This window comes from Thunnus thynnus, chromosome 8 (genome assembly GCF_963924715.1).
Source record: "Thunnus thynnus chromosome 8, fThuThy2.1, whole genome shotgun sequence".
NCBI lineage: Eukaryota > Metazoa > Chordata > Actinopteri > Scombriformes > Scombridae > Thunnus > Thunnus thynnus.
In genome coordinates this window covers 34,863,246-34,885,027 of record NC_089524.1, presented here as the reverse complement: position 1 = coordinate 34,885,027, position 21,782 = coordinate 34,863,246, and the positions used below count along the sequence as shown (strand labels likewise).

The following is a 21,782-nucleotide window of genomic DNA, read 5'->3' as shown; positions in this document are numbered from 1 at the left end:
CATCACATGCCAGAATTTTCAAAACAGGCAGAGCCAGTAATACAAAGGTAGCCCACCTTTAAGTTAGATAAGCAGGGAAAACCCCGGTGTATATTAGCAGAAGGAAAACTGTAGCATTCTGTTTCATAAACTTCAGAGGAGAAGTGACAGAAACAAACAAGAAAAACTGGTTTTGCTGTATGTATCTAAAGACATTTAATAGCTAATGAAATTATTTTTTCAATTGTAATTAAGTACAAGAGAAATTTCAGGCTTCAGAGATGCAAACTGTTCCTGCAAAAAAAATGGTCCACATGGGTTCACCGTGTAGAATTGCTACAGTTGCTCACTCATACACAGGAATATTGGTCCACGATGCACTAAACACACATGTACACTGTAGCTTTGCAGTAGTGTACTGTCTCTGTGCACACCAGAGCAAGCCACCTAAGCAACATATGAAATCACTTAATTTTTCATCGAAAAGGTAATTCAAGAAAATGCAGAGAGTGGTAAAAGTTGTGATTGCCTTTGAATTAATAAACTACGACAGACACATTTTACCACATAAAGATGCAATAAGATGCTAGCTAGACTTCTCCCCCACTCTGAAAAACAGAAATAGAAAGCAACTGCAGAACAGCTGTAACATCAGGAAAATAATATTTTATAAGAAATTCTTAGTACAAAGCATACTTGCTGGAAATGTTCAGGAGCTTTCAGTCACATCCCATGGTCATCATCAGTGTAGTTGTTTATGGAGGTGGTTGTGTTGCTGTCAGGTGACCTTAGTTACATGATACCACGTGGTGGTACTGTATATGGAGGGAAATGCCAACTCCTGTCTCTGCTGTCAGATGTTAGTGGTTTTGGTCTGGTGTCCACCGACAGCTGATGATGCCTGTTTCTGGTGTTCATTCAGCCTCTTGTCCAGGGTCCTCGCTGTTTCACTAATGTAATGTTCGCCACAGCTGTTCACATTATATTGTTGAGTGATAAGTTGTTATTATGTTTTGGCTTGTGTTGTAGTTTTGTGGTGCTGAATAGAGAGCTCCTGTAAATGGCACACATTTTAATTAGTTGAAGTATTCTGTCTTGTTGTTGTACAGCTATTACTGATATGTATCGCACACAAAGAGCCAAAGTCTCTCTCTCTGTCTGTCTGTCTTACTCTCTGGCAGTCTGTGTCTGTGTGGCAGTCTCTCTAGCTCAATCAATCACCCAGACTAGCTAAGTCATTCTCTATAGTAGTTACATGGTATACATCACTGTGTTGTGCTTGTTTTAGTTTGTGCTGTACCTGGGACCCTTAATGTTTTTGGTGATGTCTGCACTTTTTGATTGTTCTTCATATTCATAGCATAGTGGCTGTTTCTCTGTTATTGATAAGATAGTCAAAGTTTTGTTATGTCATGGTTTTTGTGTTAGTCTCTTAACACAGTCCCTCGACTTCATGTAGACACAGTGACATTATCTGTGTCATAGCAGGTTTAAACTCTGTTCTGTCAGAACAGATGTCTCCCTGATCTCTTTAATCATAATTCCATTTATCTTCACACAATTTAGTTTTTCTCCTCGACAAAGTTTTCTGCTTCTGTTGTCAGACAGTGAACCGGCATTATAATACTGAAGAATTTTGAGTTTGTAGAAAATCATTTTTACACTAGCAAGTCATCTGTCAACATAGACATTTATTAGGGGTCCAAGCAGTGAAGGTCGCTACTGGAACCCTATTGTTTTTGTTCTCATTAGTCTTCTTTCTTTCTTCCTCTTATTTTTCCCACCCATGGCCACTTTTTCTACCCAAATCGACTGCTTGCCTGTATCTGATCCATATGGCCTTAAGTTTTGTAGTCAGTTGACCTTTGAACACAGAACAAAGATTTTTGATTGTAATTAGTAATGCATTAATGTGGTCATCACTTTAATGTTGCAGCTGGTAAAGGTGGGGGTGATTTTAATTATTTTATGTACTGCTGGGTAGCTTAACCTATAATAATGCATCAAAATGTATCAGTTAATGTATGTTTTGTATTAATAATCTAAATCTGCAAAGTAACTAAAGCTGTAGATGTATAAACTATCAAAAAATAGAAATACTCAAGTAAAGTAACAATACCTCAAAATTGTACTTATACAGTACTTGAGTAAATGTACTTAGTTACTTTCCACCACTGATAGTATGACATTCAGCAATGAAAAGCTGTAGGTAGTTGTCTGGAACAAATTTGACTCAAATAAGATTCATGTTTGACTCTAGCTACGCCACATCTCCCCTTCCTCCCCAGGAACAATTATTTTCTAGTGGTATGGACTTGTAATGTTACTCCCAGTCCATCTGGCACCTTTCTCCCTGCCGATACAAAAGGTATATGCAACTTTCTTACACATTAGGAAGGTTAAAAACACAATCCCGTTTAAAACTATTGGGCTATTAGCCAGTGTAGCATATGTTTTTTTGGGGTTTTTTTTGTAAAAGAAAAGTCAAAACATTAAAAAAACATTTCTGGATTTCATCCTTCTGGTGTGGGTACTCCTTTCCCATTGCCATGACTTCCTCCAGCGAAGGATAATGCTCCTGGTACCGCTCTTATGTCGCTGTATTTGCTTTGCAACAAATCCCAATCTATGTTTTCCACCACCTTGACCGCCTTATACTTATGTTACTCTCAGTAACAGTTCCACCTCGTCATTGGTCCAAGCAAAGAAATCTCTGGTCTTTTCACCATTGCTGTTCTTCCTCCATGGTATTTTCTCCGACTAAGGAACCAACTGCAGGGCAGACAAGCTGCTGCCTGTTTACATTGGCATGCGCATGCCCAGTGTATGTGAATGCTCATGTGGTATGCATTTTCAGGCATGTATTATGGACAGAGATTATTTCAGAAATCGTGTGGACTGAGATCAACAGCGTTCTAAAACAAAAATGTATTAATACGGACATAACCTCAGAGTTGTTTTTAGTATACAGTTATATGAATACTAACAAATAGCACATCAGAGGGCAGTAAGCATCTTTCTATCTTTTTGTCATTTTTGATATAGTAGTTGTACAGTTTGTGGATACTGTGATTATGTGGGTCAGGGGAGCAGTCTATTCATGGTATAAAGTAAATTACCATGGATTAATTCAATAATATATTATTAGGTTAATTAGACCTGATATACAGTATTATACCCGATTAAGTATTACTATCATAACTTGAATGTATTGTGTTCTCTGTTGAACATAGAGATCATTCCATTGCGAATTCTTTTTCTTTGAGAAACATTTGGAAATCTTTGCTGCCCACTTATTGGCTAGCTTTACTACTGCAGAGGAATCAGACATAATCTTACTGATCAAATAATTAGGCCTGTTGTTTTAGGCTATAATTAAGGCAATAAATCAAATAAATTTGATTAGTTTCCATTTTTATTTATTCACAATGTGATAATATCGTTATGACATGTTTTGGAATGTTGTTATGACAGCTGGCTAATTAGTCAGGATGTGGTTAACCACCATAACTCTGATATATCACCATATATGGAAATTCCATGTATATTGTTTTTCCTTTATGTATTTTTAGCCATGCTAGTGTCATGTCTCTAGGAATGGCAATGTCGGCCTGTCTGTCAGTCCGCCTGAATTATCTCTAACCAATCAACTTACTTGATCGCTCTTTCATTCAAGTTCCTCAGAGGATGAATCATATTGACTTTGGTGATCCTCTGACTTTTCCTCTGGCACCACCATGAGGTCGACTTTTGTGGCTCGGAGTGAAATATCTCAACAACTATTCAATATATTGCTATGAAATTTACAACAGATATTCACGGTCCCCAGACGATACATTCTCACAACTTTGATGATGCTCTTGACTTTTTCTCTAGTATGACCATGAGGTTGATTTCTTTATTGTATTTTCTTTATGGATTTATGACCTAACACCATCAACTGGTCAAAATTTCATTTTTGTCCAATATATTGGTTCGTGACCAAATGCCTGCCAAACTCCTGAAATTCACATCAGCCTCAGCTTGTGTTTAGTGGTAATTAGCACATGTAGGCATGTTAACACACTAAACCAACACAGTGAACATTATACCTCATAACATCAACATGCTAGCATCATTGGGCCTCATTCATTAATATGTGTGTAGAAATGTTCTTACTTTGCACACAAAATAAGTGTGCACGCAAAATTGCCATCAGATTCATGACACATGCCACACTGGCCAATTTTGTTCTTACCAGTGTGCGTTTGTTAGTGAATCAGAATCATTCTAAATTTACAGGTGCATGCCTGCTATCTGTAATTAGCATACTACCATGCCCCCATTTCTCTATATAAAGAAAGCTCTGTTGGAGTGGTGCAGCAGTGGAGAGAGCTGTCACTCATTGTAAAGAGGGCTGTGATGATAAAAATGTAGAAAAACTTTATTGCTAGTGAAATGCAATCAATAGTGTCAGAAGTAGAAGCCAGAAAAGGCAGATGGAACCCAATTGTGAATCCTGTATACAGCCTGCATACCTGTTGCAGTACTACCACGCAGTACATCTGTAAAAAAAATAAGTTGGTAAATGTGTAGATCTGTGGAATTGATCTAAATAAATTTCTACTGCTGCACCAGGTGTGCATCGTATTTCGTCTGTGTGTTTGGCCGTGAGGAACACTGAACAGGCTGCTGGTTAACCAGTGGCATATATCACGGCCAAATCTGAGAGTGGAAATCAATCGGTGTCACATTCCAATATGGAAATTCCAATATATAAGCTATTGCCATCTTAAAGTGGAAATTGCGATTTTAATATATTAATAATTTCATTACATTTATGCTGATGATTATGGATTACAACGTTTTAGCAATTCATTTTATAATTAGTAAATAAATTGTGTATTATTAGCAATTCCACATTTTTAAATGTTGTATATTTAGGCCCAATCATTTTTTAAATAATCGAAGTTCTAATTTACTGTTTGCATTGAATAAATATTGACTATATCATTCTTTAGACCATGGGATGTTTATGATTTGTGTGTATGCATGGTCTACAGCAGTTCTGAATTTGTTTACAGAGTAAGAACATATCAACATATCAAAAGCTGGATGAGCTTGCCACCTCATTACTCTAACCTTATCAGTTTAATTTCGGAGCATTCTACTTTTCTCCATCTACTTTTCCCTTTTCTTTTTGTTGCTTGGTGTTTTCTCTTTTTCTCTTTCCTTCTCTTTCTCTTGTTGGTATCTTTTCTTTCTCCTGCTCTGACCAAATATTTTCTAAATCAAGAGCTTCCTCCACATTGCAATAGCTGGTGTTGCCATATTTTCCCCCAACTTCTTCTTGCTGTACTATCATGACTGTCTGAACTGCACCGGGGTCATATCCTCAGTTCCCAACATAGACTCTTCTGAATCAGAAGACATTATGCCAACATTTTTTCTTATTAGTATGGTTACACCTCGTTTTTGGATTTTTTTGTTAATTATTTTATTTTGTGTAAGTAATTCAGTGTTTTGGCTCTTTTGCTGGAGAGCTAATCCTCCTTATGTTCCATGATGTTATTTTCACTGGTTGTACCGTAGAGTAGATAATGTAGTGAGTGACAGTGAGTTGCACAATGTGTTGTGAAGGTGTCTGCAAGGAGAGGATTTAAACATATAAACATGCAACAATAAAACAGTCATACACACATTGAGAGAGCAGTGAAATTTGAGCATAATTTGGTAAAAGGAAGTTGGTGGTATTAATCATTATTTATAATGATAATGAATTATTTCAAATTGGGGGTGGCCAATCAAATTTATGCCACCAGACTAGTGCAAATTAACCAGAGAAACCTCATGTGCGCATCAAACTTGTTGGTTATGATGAATTGTTCTTTAGTTTCTAAAGCAAATCAGCAACTCTGTTGGATACTGATACATTGAGAACAGTTCACACAGTCCCATTAAAAAAACTGTACTCTCTCTCTGCTAATGACTTCCTCAGGACAGTCCATTCAAACCAATGCTATCCCGACAACACTGGATAACTTTTAGCTGTGTGTATACAGATGAATCTATAGACTGACATGTATAACCAGTCAAAAATATTCTCGGCTGTTAACCAATTAACAGTTGACTGTTGACATCCCTAATACTAGATCACGTTTAAATTTCTACTTTAATGTTATATGTGGCACTACAATGGTATTTAACTGCAGGTGGTTATTGTATGCATCATTGTAATGCCAATAAAAGTCGCAAAATATTACACAAGGAAAACATGGTGACTGCTGGATCATCAACGTGTCCAGAGAAGGGAATTCAACCTAAAAAGAGACATCATCTGCTCCTGGCAGCTGCTGTATTCATATTTGAAACTCTGCACATCAAAAACAATAATAAGTTTCCACTGAGGAAAAAACGGCACAAGATTCCCAAACTGTCATGACAGGGAAATACTTGTGTTTAAAGGGGATGAAAGTAGTGGATATTATTAGCCATTATTGTCACAGCCTCTAACAAGCCCGCCTGTAATGTATGATAATGTATTCTTTCTGATCCCACTCTGTGTCCAAGTGCACACAGTACAGGTGCACCCAGCGAGCCTGGCTACAAACATCAGTTGCTGATTTTTGATGTACCTCTTCATTCTCACTTAAGCGAGAGTTAAGTTTTGTTGAGTTTTCACAAAAATATAAGCAGAACAACACATCAACATCAACACAAAAAATAATACAATAAGGTACATAACTAAATACAAAATTAAAATTACAATGGAGTTGCCTGCGAGTATATCAGTATTCATACACATATATATATTTAATTAGGCATTCATTTAGTTGGTGTTATGTCTCATATAGATGTTCCAATTTTCCAGTTCTTTTTAAATGTATTCTCTTTGACTCTCAAAAGGTATATAAACTTTTCCACGACAAAAATGTCTTGGACAATTACCAGCCGCTGTTACTGTTTTGGAGTGTATTTCTTGTAACGACCTGCTGTAAGTAAACTTTGGTAAAGTAGAGATCTTCTCTTATCTCATCACGACATCTTCAGTGTTCCCAAAATACATCACGGGGCAAATATTTGGGATTTCATATCCCAAAATATTGTTAGTAACTATATTAACATTTTCCCAATATAGTCTTATCTTTGTATAGCTCCAGAAAATATGCAAATGGTCAGCCTCCATACTCCCACACAGCCTCCATTGCTACCTGGTGATTTACTAATCTTTAGTCTACTGATTGCAGCTTCCAGCTCCTTTACTGTAAATTGTGACGTAATAGTATCATTCTGTATGTCACCAATAGATGGCAAGTGAAGTGATTTAAGAAAACTTTGAACTCTGAACTTGTTTTTTCATCAGCTGATGATGGTTTGTAGTTTCTTATAGTACTCTTCAAATATTCTTTCTATTTCATCTGGCTCATATAATAATCGTTACATCCTCATTAATATTCTTTTCTATACCACCGTTTATCTCTTCCTTTATCTGTACCATATTTGTCTTATTATTCAAAATACCCACACTGAGCCTCCATACAGCATTTATTTTTATACTATTCAGGTGTATTGTCAAACTGATCGCATTGTGATCTGCCACCCCGATTTTACATTTCATTAAACAGTAGTCGATTCTGAAGTAGACAGAATGAGGTATCGAATAGTGTGTATAGTCCCTTTCTAGAGGATGAAGTTCTCTGCAAACATCAGTTAGTACCATTTCCTGCACTGATCTGTTAATAAACTTGATCAGATGCATCTTGTTTTTCTTGAGGCTTTGATCAAAACTATATATGAAAATACCTTCAGTGTCTAAGGCAATAACAGAGTTTTGAAAAAACATTTGGTACTCTCTGGGTGGCATATACATTGATCAGTGTCACCACTTTGTTTTCTAGCTTTCCTTCAACTAATACATACATTTCCTCTTGGTCCCTGACTTCTTTATGGCATTTAAGTTGGACTGCATTTATGATAAGGATAGCCTATTCTGTCTTTTTCCTGAAGGAGACGTCTGATTAGCAGGGCTCATCATAGCCTCTTTTCCAACTTTCTTTCCAGCAAAATTAGCATCTTATCTTTTATTCTTGAAATACATTGCTGTGCAGACGGTGTTATGTAACATTAATTACTACTTTATGTGACTATTTACGAGGCAAGATACATTAGAATTATGCAATTATATAAACAGCTTCACCAAATATATTTTTACTTTTTATTATTTATATTAACTAACTTATGAAAAAATTGTTGTTATTATGCTTAACTGTGGTTGGCACAGCTGTCTCAGAGCAATGACTGGCTGAGAGACTTTTTTTAATAATCACCACACCTGCTGGGAAAATAAAGCCCATGCTACATGTTCTAACTGAGGAAGTTGAGGTTAAAGGTGGTTTTGCCTACTGATAACTCTGTGTATGTATTTACATTTGTCTATCTGTCTGTCTGTCATGTAGGATGAGTTTCATCCGTTCATTGAGGCTCTGCTGCCCCAGGTCCGTGCCTTCGCCTACACATGGTTCAACCTCCAGGCCAGGAAAAGGAAGTACTTCAAAAAACATGAGAAAAGGATGACTAAAGAAGAAGAGAGAGCTGTCAAAGATGAACTGCTTGGGGAGAAGGCAGAGGTGGGTAGATAGGAAGAAAAAAAAATGTATGTCACAAATCAAGTAGTAGAAAATCTTAAAATTACATTTTTTTCCTCTCTGTCATTGAAAAATCCATAATAAGTGAATATGCAAATATTTAGTTTGTTTATTAAGTTTAACTGCTAGATGTGGTATGTGTCCTACTTAATTTTCTCCATTCTCAGTCTATGTGCAGTAGAGGCTTCAAGTTTCCATGTAACATTTGTGTAAGTTGCAAATTGGACCAGTTGGCTCCAAACTAGTTGTGATGTCACAAATCATGCTTGTATGTACATGTGTTAAACTGACATGAAAGGTTCAGCAGATGAATGTGAAAACAAACTGCACTTGAATCATTCTGCTCAGTGAAGCCCAAATATCACACTCAAGTACCATTAAACAAAACATTTTTGAGTGGAGGCAGACTTTAACTTTCTATAGCCTAATTAAAACATGAACACATTTTATTAGTGATCAGACCAGTGTTTTACAACATATTAATATACTTTACACAGTCCTATGACTGGTCTTAAAGCTAGTTTGCTATGTTAGTACATATTTCATTAATCACTAAATAAATTGACATACCTCTCTTTACAATATTATTGTGTTCCTAGGTGAAACAGAAGTGGGCCAGTCGTCTTTTAGCCAAGTTAAGAAAGGACATTAGACCTGAGTGCAGAGAAGACTTTGTCCTGTCAGTCACTGGGAAGAAAGCTGCGTGTTGTGTCCTGTCGAACCCTGACCAGAAAGGCAAAATGAGACGCATAGACTGTCTCCGACAAGCTGACAAGGTAAACTGAATTCTTCCTAATAGTACCATACATGTTCAATTCCAGTGGTTCTGTTCCAGAATTATGTTTGCATCAGCAAGCCAGGATAATATGTAAATGTTGATGAATTCAGATCTTCCAACCAAGAACTGTATGAAAGAGCAGATGGTCTACAGGCAAATGTTTCTCAACTATACATTGTTTAGATTGTTTCTTTTGGCTTAAGAGAGGGAAGGGTAGGTATTTTTTCTCACTTCAGATTTAATTTTGAAGACTGCATTCTCTTGTGAGATTTAATTAGAAATAAAAATCACATGGTTACATCATAATAGTTTTATTAATGAGATGTTTTTGTGCATGGTTCATAATAATACACAGTCTGTCTCCTTTTAGAAACACAATATGTGTGGATCTTATTGATTAGTAATTGAACATCGTCTCTCTGTAGATCATTTCTCACTAACCTACAGCAGCTGCTACCCTCACATTATTCTGCAACTGAAATCAGAAGTACAATACAACACTTGTTGAACTGAAATGAAATGTGTTGGCCGTTTATTGTCCATTCTTCCACAGTTAACAGAGCTTTTTGACTTTTTGACTGAACCGCATCAGAGGGGCCAGCCCTACACATGCGGTTGTTTGTGAGTGACTGACTGAGTAAGTGATGAAGTCACACCATTGGTCGGCCAGCCAAGTGTTGGAGTTTCCCCATTGGCTGTTGCCCTTTCAAAATGAATCGGTGCAAACAGTTTTCTATTATGTCATCAGGGTGTGTTTACAGTGCTTCCACTTATAGCCCTATTCGTACAGGACTAGTATTACCTGGTGACCTAGTGATTAAGAAATTCAATTTGGAAATTGATTTTTTACTTTGGCCTATGAAGCATCCATAGACTGTAAAAAAAATATGAACGTTGTCACCGTAACTTCATCCATTGGTTTGTGGACTGCAGTTTGAAGCCTGGAGTTTAGCAATTTGATGCGTGGACTATTTTTTCTGCATCTTTTTGAGAAAGGATGTGCCTGATTTTTGCAATATTATGTAAGTGAAAAAAGGCAGTCCTTGAAATTTGTTTTATGTGGGAGTTAAAGGACATATCCTGATCAAAGATAACTCCTAGATTCCTTACAGTGGTGCTGGAGGTCAGGGTAATGCCATCTAGAATAGCTATGTCATTAGATAATGTGTTTTTAAGGTGTTTAGGGCCAAGCACAATAACTTCAGTTTTTTCTTAGTTTAGTAGCAGAAAATTGCAGGTCATCCAGGTCTTTATGTCCTTAAGGCATGCTTGGAGTTTAGTTAACTGATTGGTTTCATCTGGCTTCATTGATAAAAATAATTGCGTATCATCTGCATAGCATGAACATTTTTGGAGTGTTTCCAAATAATATTACCAAAAGGAAGCATATACAAGATGAATAGTATTGGTCGGTACAGAACCTTGTGGAACTCTGTGTCTTACTTTTGCGTGTATGGAGGATTCATCATTAATGTGTACAAACTGAAAACGATCTGATAAATAGGATTTAAACCAACTTAATACAGTTCCTCTAATGCCAATTAAATGTTCCAGTCTCTGTAATAGGATGTGATGGTCAATTGTGTCAAATGCGGCACTAAGATTTAACAAGACAAGTACAGTGAGAAGTCTTTTGTCCGATGCAGTTAGTAGATCATTTGTGACTTTCACCAGTGCTGTCTTTGTGCTGAGATGCACTCTAAAGGCCTAAACGCACTGGGAGCGTCTGACGCACGTGTTTTGAAGTACACCTATTGTTTTTAATGGCCAAACACGCACTAAAAGCGTTATGAGGCGCGTCAAACTGTCTTGTCTCTTGAGCGGTAGTGAGAACAAAACCTCTGAATGAGAGAAATAAAACGTTATATTCAGATTATTTCACAGCAGTCACGTTTTAAAGCACAAATAAATAACCATCAAACAGTCAACAAAAGATTTACTATGGAAACAGATGCTCTTAGTTTCAGTTTCGTTTTCCTCCTCTGCATTTCTCCTTTTCATTCATTCATTACATCCAACTAATGCAGCAATTAATAGAAAGAACAAAATGAAACACCTGTGTTGGTTCTGCGGTGTTGGAATTTCAAATCTGATGCTTGCATTGCGCCATAGGACCATCAATTGATGTGCGCCATCTGATGCACGTCAATTATCGCTTTTAATGTGTTTAGGCCTTTAATCTTGACTGAAAATCCTCAAATAAACTATTGTTATGTAGAAAGTCACCAAACTGATTGGCGACTGCTTTCTCAAGGATCTTAGAGAGAAAGGGAAGATTAGATATAGGTCTGTAGTTGGCTAAAACACCTGAATCAAGAGTAAGCTTCTTAAGAAGAGGTTTAATTACAGCTACTTTAAAGGACTGTGGTACATAGAATGTTACTAAAGACAGATTGATCATATCTAGTAAAGAAGTGCTAACTAAGGGTAAGACTTTCTTAAGCAGCCTAGTTGGGATGGGATCTAAGAGATGGTGTAGATGAAGAAATCAATGAAGTTAATTCAGGAAGGTCAATTGGAGGAAAACAGTCTAAATATATATCAGCTTTATCAGTTGTTTCTAAGGTTTCTGTGTTTGTGGATAAATGGGCAGGAGGTGATGAATTTTGTCTCCAATAGTTAGAATTTTATCATTAAAGAAGCTCATGAAGTCATTACTACTGAGAGCTATAGGAATACATGGATCAATAGTTATGACTCTTTGTCAGCCTGGCCAAAGTACTGAAAAGGAACCTAGGGCTGTTTTTATTCTCCTCTCCTCCTCCTATTAATGATGAGTAATAGGCAGCTGTGGCATTACAGAGGGCCTCCCTATATGTTTTGCCAGACTAAGTGGGATTCTTCTAGTTTGGTGGAACACCAAATCCTTTCAAATTTTTGCAATGTTTACTTTAATTTGAGGTTTGGGAGTTATCACCATCATCACCTTGGATTTAGGGTTAGAGGTTATGGGTTAGGGTTAGGGTTAGTGTGATTTTTCGAGCCAGAAGTGACCATATTTGGACAATAGGGTTGAGCTGACCATAGCACTAGCTGCTAGCTCGGTTAGCACAGTGCATTTACAATCTATGGTTAACGGTAATAATGCTAGTGCTGATGCTAATTCCTGCTAGCAAAAAACAGCCCTAAAACCATTCAAACAAAATAAACTCACCGACTGAACAAGAATTTTTTAGGCGACCAAAATGTTACAGTTAATTTTAATGAACTGAAACCACACTGTGAAATAACAGCAGCTATGCCTACACACGCCATGGTTAGTTACATATTCAATGTTTTTGCTGTGGTAGCGACTTGTCAATCACAAGGTAGCCATGCCCTAAAGCAAACACTGCTTTATTGTCTGTTTTACTCCAAATGGGACCATAATTTACAAATTGAACATCATGCTGTATTGAAGAAGACTTGAAACTAGCGATTGAGACCATAAAATCATTAGGAAATTGTTTACTGAGGTAATAAATCAAGTGAGAAGTAGGGTTATTTTCTCATAGAATTTTATACTATTGGACTTCTTTTTGCAGCCAGTGGAGTCACCCCCTGCTGGCCATTAGAAAGAATGCAAGTTTAAGGCACTTCTGCCTTCAGACCCGGAGGTGCCCTCTTGGTCGCATCCTCTAACATGGAGGGGGTGGGACTTATAACCTACACTGCAGCCAGCCACCAGGGGGCAATTGTGATGTTTTGCCTTCACTTTTAGGGAGCTGTCATGACGTCCATGTTTATATACACTCAATGTACACAACTAGTAACAGTCTCCCTCTCTCAGTGAGCAGTGCACCATTCATTGACAGTGATTAACATGTGTATTGATCTTAAGTGTGCCCTGTTTGACAAGGGTGCTTGGAGGAAACTATCCCCTCAGTTTCCATCACATGTTGTTATGTGACTCAGGTATCATGTAATTGCTGAGGGACAGACAGACATCTGGTTTCATACAGCCACAATATCATCTAATCTGATTCATATTTATTTTTATTTTTTAGAATCTTGGTTCAGAAATTGAGTTGCTGGATTTTTTGGTCAACAGGACACAACATATTAAGTTTATCTTGTTAGTGTGGCAGTTACCAGTTTATGTATAATTTTGTGAAAATTAGTCACAAGTCATAAACATGTTGAAGATTAAACTGGGGTACACAATCTTAAATCTTTAATGCACTTTTAGTTATTATTGGTCAAACTAATTTTGGGATGCTTAGAGGAGTGTAGAGCTGCAACTATTAGTCAATTAATTGATTAGGTGCCAACTCTTAAATTAATTGCTTAATATTTTGCTAATGGATTAATCATTTTTATTAATTTCCAAATTCTGATTCCAGCTTCTCAAATGTGAATATTTTCTGGTTTCTTTATTGCTATGACCGTAAACTGAATTTGGGTTGTGGACTGTTGGTTGGGACAAAACAAGATATTTGAGGATGTTAGCTTGGGCTATGGGAAACAGTGATTGACATTTTCTTTTTCTGATATTTTATGGAGCAAATTATGAGCAAGTTATGATTAACCAATTAATTAAGAAAATAATTGATCAAGAAAATAAATTAATCAAGAAAATAATTGTCAGATTAATAGATATTGAAAATATTCCTTAGTTGCAGCCCTAGAAGAGTGTTGTGTTTTTATAAACTGAAAGTAGCCCTACTTGCCATTTAATAATTTTTGGACAGTTCCCAAGGAAGAAGTAAGTAAAAAGTTAAGGCAAGTGGTAAGACATTTTCAGGGTGAACACAATGGAGCAAAAACTACAAGCGATGGATAATAAAACTCCAAGTCTTGTCGAGCTACAAAGGGCACAGGGATTTGTAAATATTTAGGCGAGCTCAGAAAATGAAGAAAATGTTTTAGGCAAAAGTCATCTAAATTTGCCTGAAAAGTTGATAGCATCAACAACGCAGTAGGGCCAACTGTCTCTCATTTGTCCAGAGCATTTGACTAAATATGTAAAGTGTTAGACTAGCTTTTCATCATGTAAGCAGTTAGCATGACAAATGTTGACAATATGGGGCAACTTGGCTGATCATATGATGAATGATGAACTTTTCCTATATTGCAAGGTATAAAAAATCTATGTTATAGACATATCTATATATCTTTATTCTTATAATCAGTGTATAAATGTAAACCGATAGCAGCAACATGACCCAATGAGAAAAGCAGAATCTCCACTGGAAGAACCTCAAACACAAATACAGTAGACTATTCATTTTCCTCTCCGTAGATGACATCATATGACACAACTGCTTCCTTTTAGCATTACTGCTACCTACCTGACAGAAGTTTAGGATGTTTTGAGAGGCCTGTTTCATTTCCGCTATCTTGGTTAATCGAAACACACTTAATTCCCTTTTTTAACATCAGAAAAGCCATTTGCCAATATAGATGACTCAAAACTGTTTAATGAAGCAGTGCATCGTACACATAAATGGAAGCACTGGTGCAGTGATTCCACATGGTATATTGTCACGCTAACCTTGGCGAGGGTTAAATTTGTGTTGTTTTTAGGTAGTAATTTTTGTGTTTTGTCTTTTCCAAGGTGTGGAGGTTGGACCTGGTGATGGTCATCCTGTTTAAAGGAATCCCATTGGAAAGCACAGATGGAGAGCGGCTGGTGAAGGGAGGCCAGTGCTCCAATCCAGTCCTCTGTGTCCAGCCTCGACACATCTCTGTCTCCATCAAAGAGCTCGACCTCTACCTCGCTTACTATGTACAAGAGAGGGGTATGTACTAACACATACATTAAAAGATAATTCTGATGATTTTCGATATTTTTCTTACTGTCAACAAATCTCGTATGCAGAGCCAAACCAGCATCCTAACTATAACTATCTAACTATAACTAACTAACTAACTAACTAACTAACTAACATATACACTGCTGCATTGGGTGACATGTTCCTTCGTACCCAAAGAACGTCATTATCGTAGCTTGGTTAGAAACAACTCCAAAGTCTGATATATCTTATTCCTCTGTGCCATAGACCTCCGTTGTTGTCCAAAAACAATGAAAAACACATAAGTGAGTAAGTGAGATAAGATTTTAACTCTCAGGAGAGAAGTTCCTTGTATGACAGACATCAATGAAAATGCACGGGAACTAAGCTCTGGAACCGCATTCCATTGACATAGCATCCACTGTATAAGGAACCTCTCCCCTAAGGGTTACAGTCTTATCCCTGTCACTTATTGATGTGTTTTTAAGAGGAGGAATATGATATATCAGACTTTGGATACACACATAACACTTACTAGTGGGATGAGTTTGTTGTTGGCCTGGCTCTGCACATGAGATTTTTCGACAAGAAGAAAAATATAGAAAATCGCCAGCCTTATCCTTTAATGTTGCGCTTCATGTTATCCTTAATTGATATACAGTATACTTCAGGTAAAATATAATACCTACTTATTACATCAGGTGTTGTGCTGAATTATTTTGAGACAGAACTGTCAGGGACTGTGAGAGTTGATGCATTCTACTGTCACCATTATGCAACCTTGAAAACAGATTGTTTTTCTCAGTAAAAACATATTCTGAAGTGAAGATCTGAAATAGAGGATGAAATTGTCGTCATATCAACATTTTCAGTTTCCCAGTAAAGACCTAAAACTATCTTCACATAAAATAATAATGTTACCACATGCAGGTAGTGGCATAGTATTAGCTTTATGCATCCTGAGTGAAGTGAACGGAGCAGAACAGGAAACTGTATTTAATGTGGCTTGATCGCATCTGGCAGATTATTTAATGAATTGAGTCGATACATCTCGAGAAACAAGAGTACCCAGAGGAAACCAACACTGCCTGGTTCCAGACCTCTGAATCATCACACAGTCTTTGTTCAGAGATTCATATGAATGAATAGTGAACAGAAATGTGGAAAGTCTAATAGAGCGTTAAGTGTGGCAGTGACTGATAAATGAAGTAAGCATTTACATAGCAGACAGAGTGAAAATCTTGGGGAGGATGAGAGGGTCGTTTGTAGGAAGATCATTTTAGAAAGTAGTGGAGCCACCAGAGTAACAGAGTCTGCATGAAATGCAGACTTTTCTGAATCTGTGGAAAAGAAGGTGAGACAATGCATCAGAAATAAATTGCTTAGTGGGGATGTTTCAATGGTGATGCTGTTCAGAGAATTTTGGTCTCCTCCATGGAAACAGGAATTTGTAGTTTGTCAAGGATGGTGGTGATAGTTGTGAGACCAGTTGTGTGAAAGTTCAGTGGTTGGGTAATCAATGGTTAGTTCAGACTGTAAACAGCAGTGTGTTAAGAAAACAAAAGGGGCTGAATTGGTGGGTTCATATTGCATCAGATATTGGTGAGGCATTGAAGTGAAATATCCATGAATTTGCAGGTTTATTAGACAGTATTAGGTTTATAATACTCTGAGACAGGACTTTACAACAAGCTATTACAGTGGCAATCACTTTATATTTTGTCATGACGACCGCTAGGTAAACAGTAGAAATACATTGTTTACATAAACTCATCTACAAGGGATATGCCACTACACGTATTTGATTAGCAAGTGCAGTGCCTTGCTGGATGATGATGTGGCAAAAGTTGAGCTAGGTTCACCTTTTTGCTAGAGCCCTCTATGTTGAATGTCTGTTAGTGGCTGATGCGGTCAAATCTACAGCAAGCACAAAAGAAGGATGTTCCTGGAAGTTGCTGAAAGCAGGAAAAACCAACCCAGTCCCACATCAAAATGTGTAATAGCTACGTTGGTCCACAGCGCCAAATGTATTAGTTTCACAATAATGTAAAATTGTCAGATGCCTACATTTTTTTGGCCTAATCTTTTCTATTGACCTGCATCCATATCATGTGACTGTCAAGTTCTTGTCTGCGAGAACATAAAAAGAAAGGCTGACATTCCTTTTAATCTCAGTGGAACCAATGTAGCTATTACACATTTTGATGTGAGACTGGGTTGGTTTTTCCTGCTGTCAACAACCTCAAGAACATCCGTCCTTTGTGCTTGCTGTAGGTGTGACCATAACAGCCACTGCAGAGTCGGAGAGAAATGGTATAAAGCTTCAAATTCTGGATTTCCAATTCAATTCTTCCCTGGAGCGCTCTAACATCTATGTTTTTTATTGAAAGAAGTTACATGAAATAACACAAATAGCATAACAGCTCAGATAACTACACAACGCAAAGACAACAATTCAAACAACATGCAACTATGTGGTTTCAGTGATAGCAGTGTCCATAGCAACCACCATAGCAATGATAGGAAGCCTGAAGAAATCTTCGCAATAACAAACAAGCTAAACATCATACACTTTCACTGAATGAAGATTATGAAAATAAAATGCACATTTCTCACTAAAAATGTTATCAAAATGCTTTTTAATACCAAAACTATTTTAAAGTCAGGGTTTCCATCAGTGTAGAGTTGAGGCCCAAAGGGCTTAAGCACTTGGGATTTTTTTAAAAAGATTTTTAAAATATTAAGATATTTAAGATATTTTCTAAACTAAGATGTGTTATGCAAGTAGCATAGCTCCTTTAAGGAGTAGCTCAATGCATAGTGAGTGAGCGGTCGCGAGAGAGAGTATATGTGTGACGGTGAGGCCAAGGACAAGCCAAAGGACGACCACCACTTAGAACTAGAACCGGAGCAACCCGTCTGCCATCCGGAGAGAGACATGAGAGCAGGCTGAGCAGGCAGAGAGCAGGAGAATTTCTGCCGTAAACAAGCACCGAGACCCGGGAGACATGAGAGCAGCTGCTCGCTAACAGCTATGTCTGTTTACAACAGAGAGCAGGAGGGACGACAGACGTCTCACCCCACCACTCTGTGCTGTGACTCTGCTGCTGCTGCGGATGGTCATGGAGCAGACACTATCAGTTTATAATTGTAGCATATGTCGTCTGACTAAGTATTGATAACATGCTTAGTATATATTTTACAATTAGAGTTTTTTATTTGATGAACGTGGGCGCTGATATACAAAAATGAACTAAATGGATTCTATTTCCAGCAAAACAATGGTGGGGGCGGTGGACAAGTGATGTAATCAGTGCCCAAACACACATTAAAACATTTTACCCCCCCCACTGAGCCTAACAACTTTTCCGGTGGAAACCTCTCTTAAAATATTGCATTTTCCATAGAGAATAAAATGAATGTCCTTTTTTTTCACAGACAGAAACTTGACACTTGTCATTTGACGTGGACACAGGCTAATATAAAAGATTAGGCCAAAAAAATGTAGCCATCTGACAATTTTAGAGCAGTTATTGTGAAACTAATATATTGTGCGCTGTGGACCAATGTAGCTATTACACATTTTGATGTGAGACTGGGTTGGTTTTTCCTGCTGTCAACAACTTCAAGAACATCCGTCCTTTGTGCTTGCTGCAGATTTGACCATAACAGCCACTGCAGAGTCGGAGAGAAATGGTATCTGCTGCAAGGACAAGACAGCGACTTGAAGGAGTATGAACACATAAATTATTGTGGACAGCGCACACACAGACGAGATAGCACATAATTTGGTGCAGGAACCATGCGGAGGACTTTAGCAGGAGTAGGAGGGCTTGGGTGTGACACTGGAGTTGTTGAAATGAATATTTCCAGATGATGTAAGAAAAGATTTTAATACAAAAGAAATGTTAGAAGGATGTATGGTAGTGAAGAAATCATACCTACATACATCATACTTGAAGTTAACATGAACATCATACTTTGATACATTTCTGTATTTATTTATGATTATGTATAATTTCTTCATCTTTATCACAAAGATATTTGATAAGCTGGGCCAACTGTGTGTGTGTCAACAATTTGAGTATTGATGTGGGTTCCCATGTTATTTTTAGCTTTGCTGCATCTCAGACCAAATGGAAGACCTAGATCTGATTTTCTAAGCTGACTAACTGTAAGGAGGCTAACGCTTGACATTCTTTTCAATAACAGAAGCTTGTAGAAGCCCTGCTGTTTGCCTTCATGTGAGAAAGCATAAAACACAATTTAATTACACTATCAATATAGACTATCACCATTACCAGCAGGACTGAACTATAGGTAGGCTATATCACCACTTTATCCTTATACTCAGTGACGCTCTCTCTCCTCTATACCTTTTTAAAAAGAATGTGATTTAGTTAATAGCAGTATTGGGGAAGTTATTCCCTAACCAAACCCCTTCCACTGTTTAGCATGGGATTGGTTTGCTACTGTTATGGACGACAATTCTGTTCAGAAGCCCTATAGACGGGCTTATATCATATAATTTCTATTCATCATATATAATTTTTCAAATTTCATATTGAGTGAAACCTATGTGGTAATGATCACTCTTCTTTTTAATACCATTAATTACATTTATTATGAAATCAATAAATTATTAATATCAATTAATAATATAGGGCACCAACTGTTAGAGAGCCTCACAGAGGAACACAATTGTCAGATCTGTGAGGAGCACGGTTGGTTATTAGCAATGGTTAATAATTATCAGAGATAATTATTCATTATTAATTATTAATTATAAAAATGAATAAAATTGTTAATATGAATTAATAATTATGGGGCACCACTCGGAAACTGGGACTAATAACCTAACAATAAGGTAGTCTCATAAAAGAGTTCACCTAGAGTATTAATATGAGGGATATCAATATTCACAGGTGAACACAGAAGGAATGAATTTGAGCTCTGACTCCCTCAATCAGCCACTTTTCACAATATATAAAACACAGTAATGACAAAAGAACTTCTCTTTAAAGATATAACAGTATTTATTAAACTTAGCAAAATTAACAAAGTTAACATGCTTTGATCAATAAACCACTGTTCTAAAATCCAATTCTACCTAAGCAAACACATAAACAACAGCTATGTACAGTGTTGAACACATGCAGGTGACTGCGTGCGTGTGTGTGTGTGTGTGTGTGTGTGAGATGGGTAGGTGTGTCTATGTGTGAGTATGGGAGTGTAGAGGGGTATGTGGGTATGTGTATGTCTCTGTGTGTGTATGTGTGTGTGGGCAAAATGGCAACCGTGATCTCGTGAGATGATGTAACGCGATCTTAAGGATAGCGGATGTGAAGTCACGTGAGAATCAAGTAGTGGAAGTGACTGCTGTGTCTTGGTAGACAATAGCAAATTGGTGCCGGTGGTAGGTGTCTTGCGCTCACCCAATTCCGTGTAAAACACGTGTCTGATGGCGGATAATGAGGGGCAGTGTCCCACGTTATCTGACTGTCAGATGTGTAAGAAGATGTCAGTGTGTGTATATATGTGTGTGTGCATGTGTGTGAAGCAGTTGCTTTGTCCACAGAGAGTGCGCATATCGACAGCGGTCTGTAATGCACATGGTCTGATTTCCGATCAACAAAGCCACTTACTTTCTCACTCACCGTGGCGCAAACACAGCAGTCGTCCCGAGCAGGACAAAAATGGCAGGCTTCATGGCAAGCTGATCCTCGGCAGCGTGGTGGAGAAAACAGCAGAGTGACTTGGTTGAAGAGCGAGGCAGAGAAGTTATCCACGTCTTCCTGAAGAAATCCTTTTCTTCCTTCTGCAGGCAGTGAGAGCGCTGGGTTGCAGCAGCAGTGGCCTCCCTCAGATCAGGTAATTGTGTTTGGTTGAACATGGGTCGAAGTTTCAACTCATCCAGCAAGGGGAGAAGCTTCTAGTTGGTGAGGAAAAAGCACGTGCACGGGAATGTCTCCTTCAGTAAACCGGTTCACAGAGGGACATAACTTCCCCCCAGCTCAGTTACCATGGAATGCAATCATTTCTGGGTGCGCTCAGTAATGAAGTAAATGCTATAGCATTTGACTGATATGAACTGATGCTATGTTCTGTTGAAGATACATTAGATATTGCCATATATGGATTATGATCTATTGGCTTGTTGCAGATATATGAGTACACTTCAGATATTGAGGTCCAGAAATTGTTTAATGAGTTGCATGACCATGCCCATTTGATCTAAAATGGACAAATAATACTCCCAGTTGATATGGTCAAAAGCCTTTTTCGGCGTCAAGGGAGCTGGTGAACTCAGGTGTGGTTGTAGAGAGTATAAGATATTAAATGAACAAAGTACATTGAAAAATGATTGCCTATTTGAAATGAAGCCTGTATGTTCTGAATGTATAATGGTAGGCATAATCTTCTCTAGATGAAGTGCGAGGGCCTTAGTAAGAATTTTATAGTCTACGTTTAGTAGGCTAATTGGTCGGTGGGATTCACATTTCCAAGGGAAGGTTTAAGGTTACTGAGATTGTACCTAAGTTAAAGTTTGCAGCAATAAACCTTTTGTGTGTATTTCGGAAAATACCTCACATAGCAGAAGGGACAGGTTAGACGATAATGCTTTGTAAAATGAACATATAAACCCATCTGGTCCAGGAGTTTTCCCACTTTGTAAAGAACTAATTG

At 37.6% G+C, this 21,782-nt stretch overlaps 1 protein-coding gene across 7 annotated transcripts in view; it reads left to right on the top strand.

Annotated features, from left to right (window-relative positions):
- The window catches only part of nfic (nuclear factor I/C), a 66,204-nt gene that overhangs the window by 7,315 nt on the left and 37,107 nt on the right, over nucleotides 1–21,782 (top strand). For 5 of the 7 annotated variants that reach the window (XM_067598051.1, XM_067598054.1, XM_067598053.1 and 2 more), the window contains exons 2-4: nucleotides 8,415–8,585; nucleotides 9,203–9,379; nucleotides 14,918–15,101. In XM_067598051.1, the coding sequence (XP_067454152.1) occupies nucleotides 8,415–8,585; nucleotides 9,203–9,379; nucleotides 14,918–15,101 (532 nt within the window). Of the gene's footprint in view, nucleotides 1–8,414; nucleotides 8,586–9,202; nucleotides 9,380–14,917; nucleotides 15,102–18,752; nucleotides 19,013–20,919; nucleotides 21,124–21,782 lie in introns of those variants that run through there. The other 2 variants (XM_067598058.1, XM_067598057.1) reach the window with 2 other exon arrangements.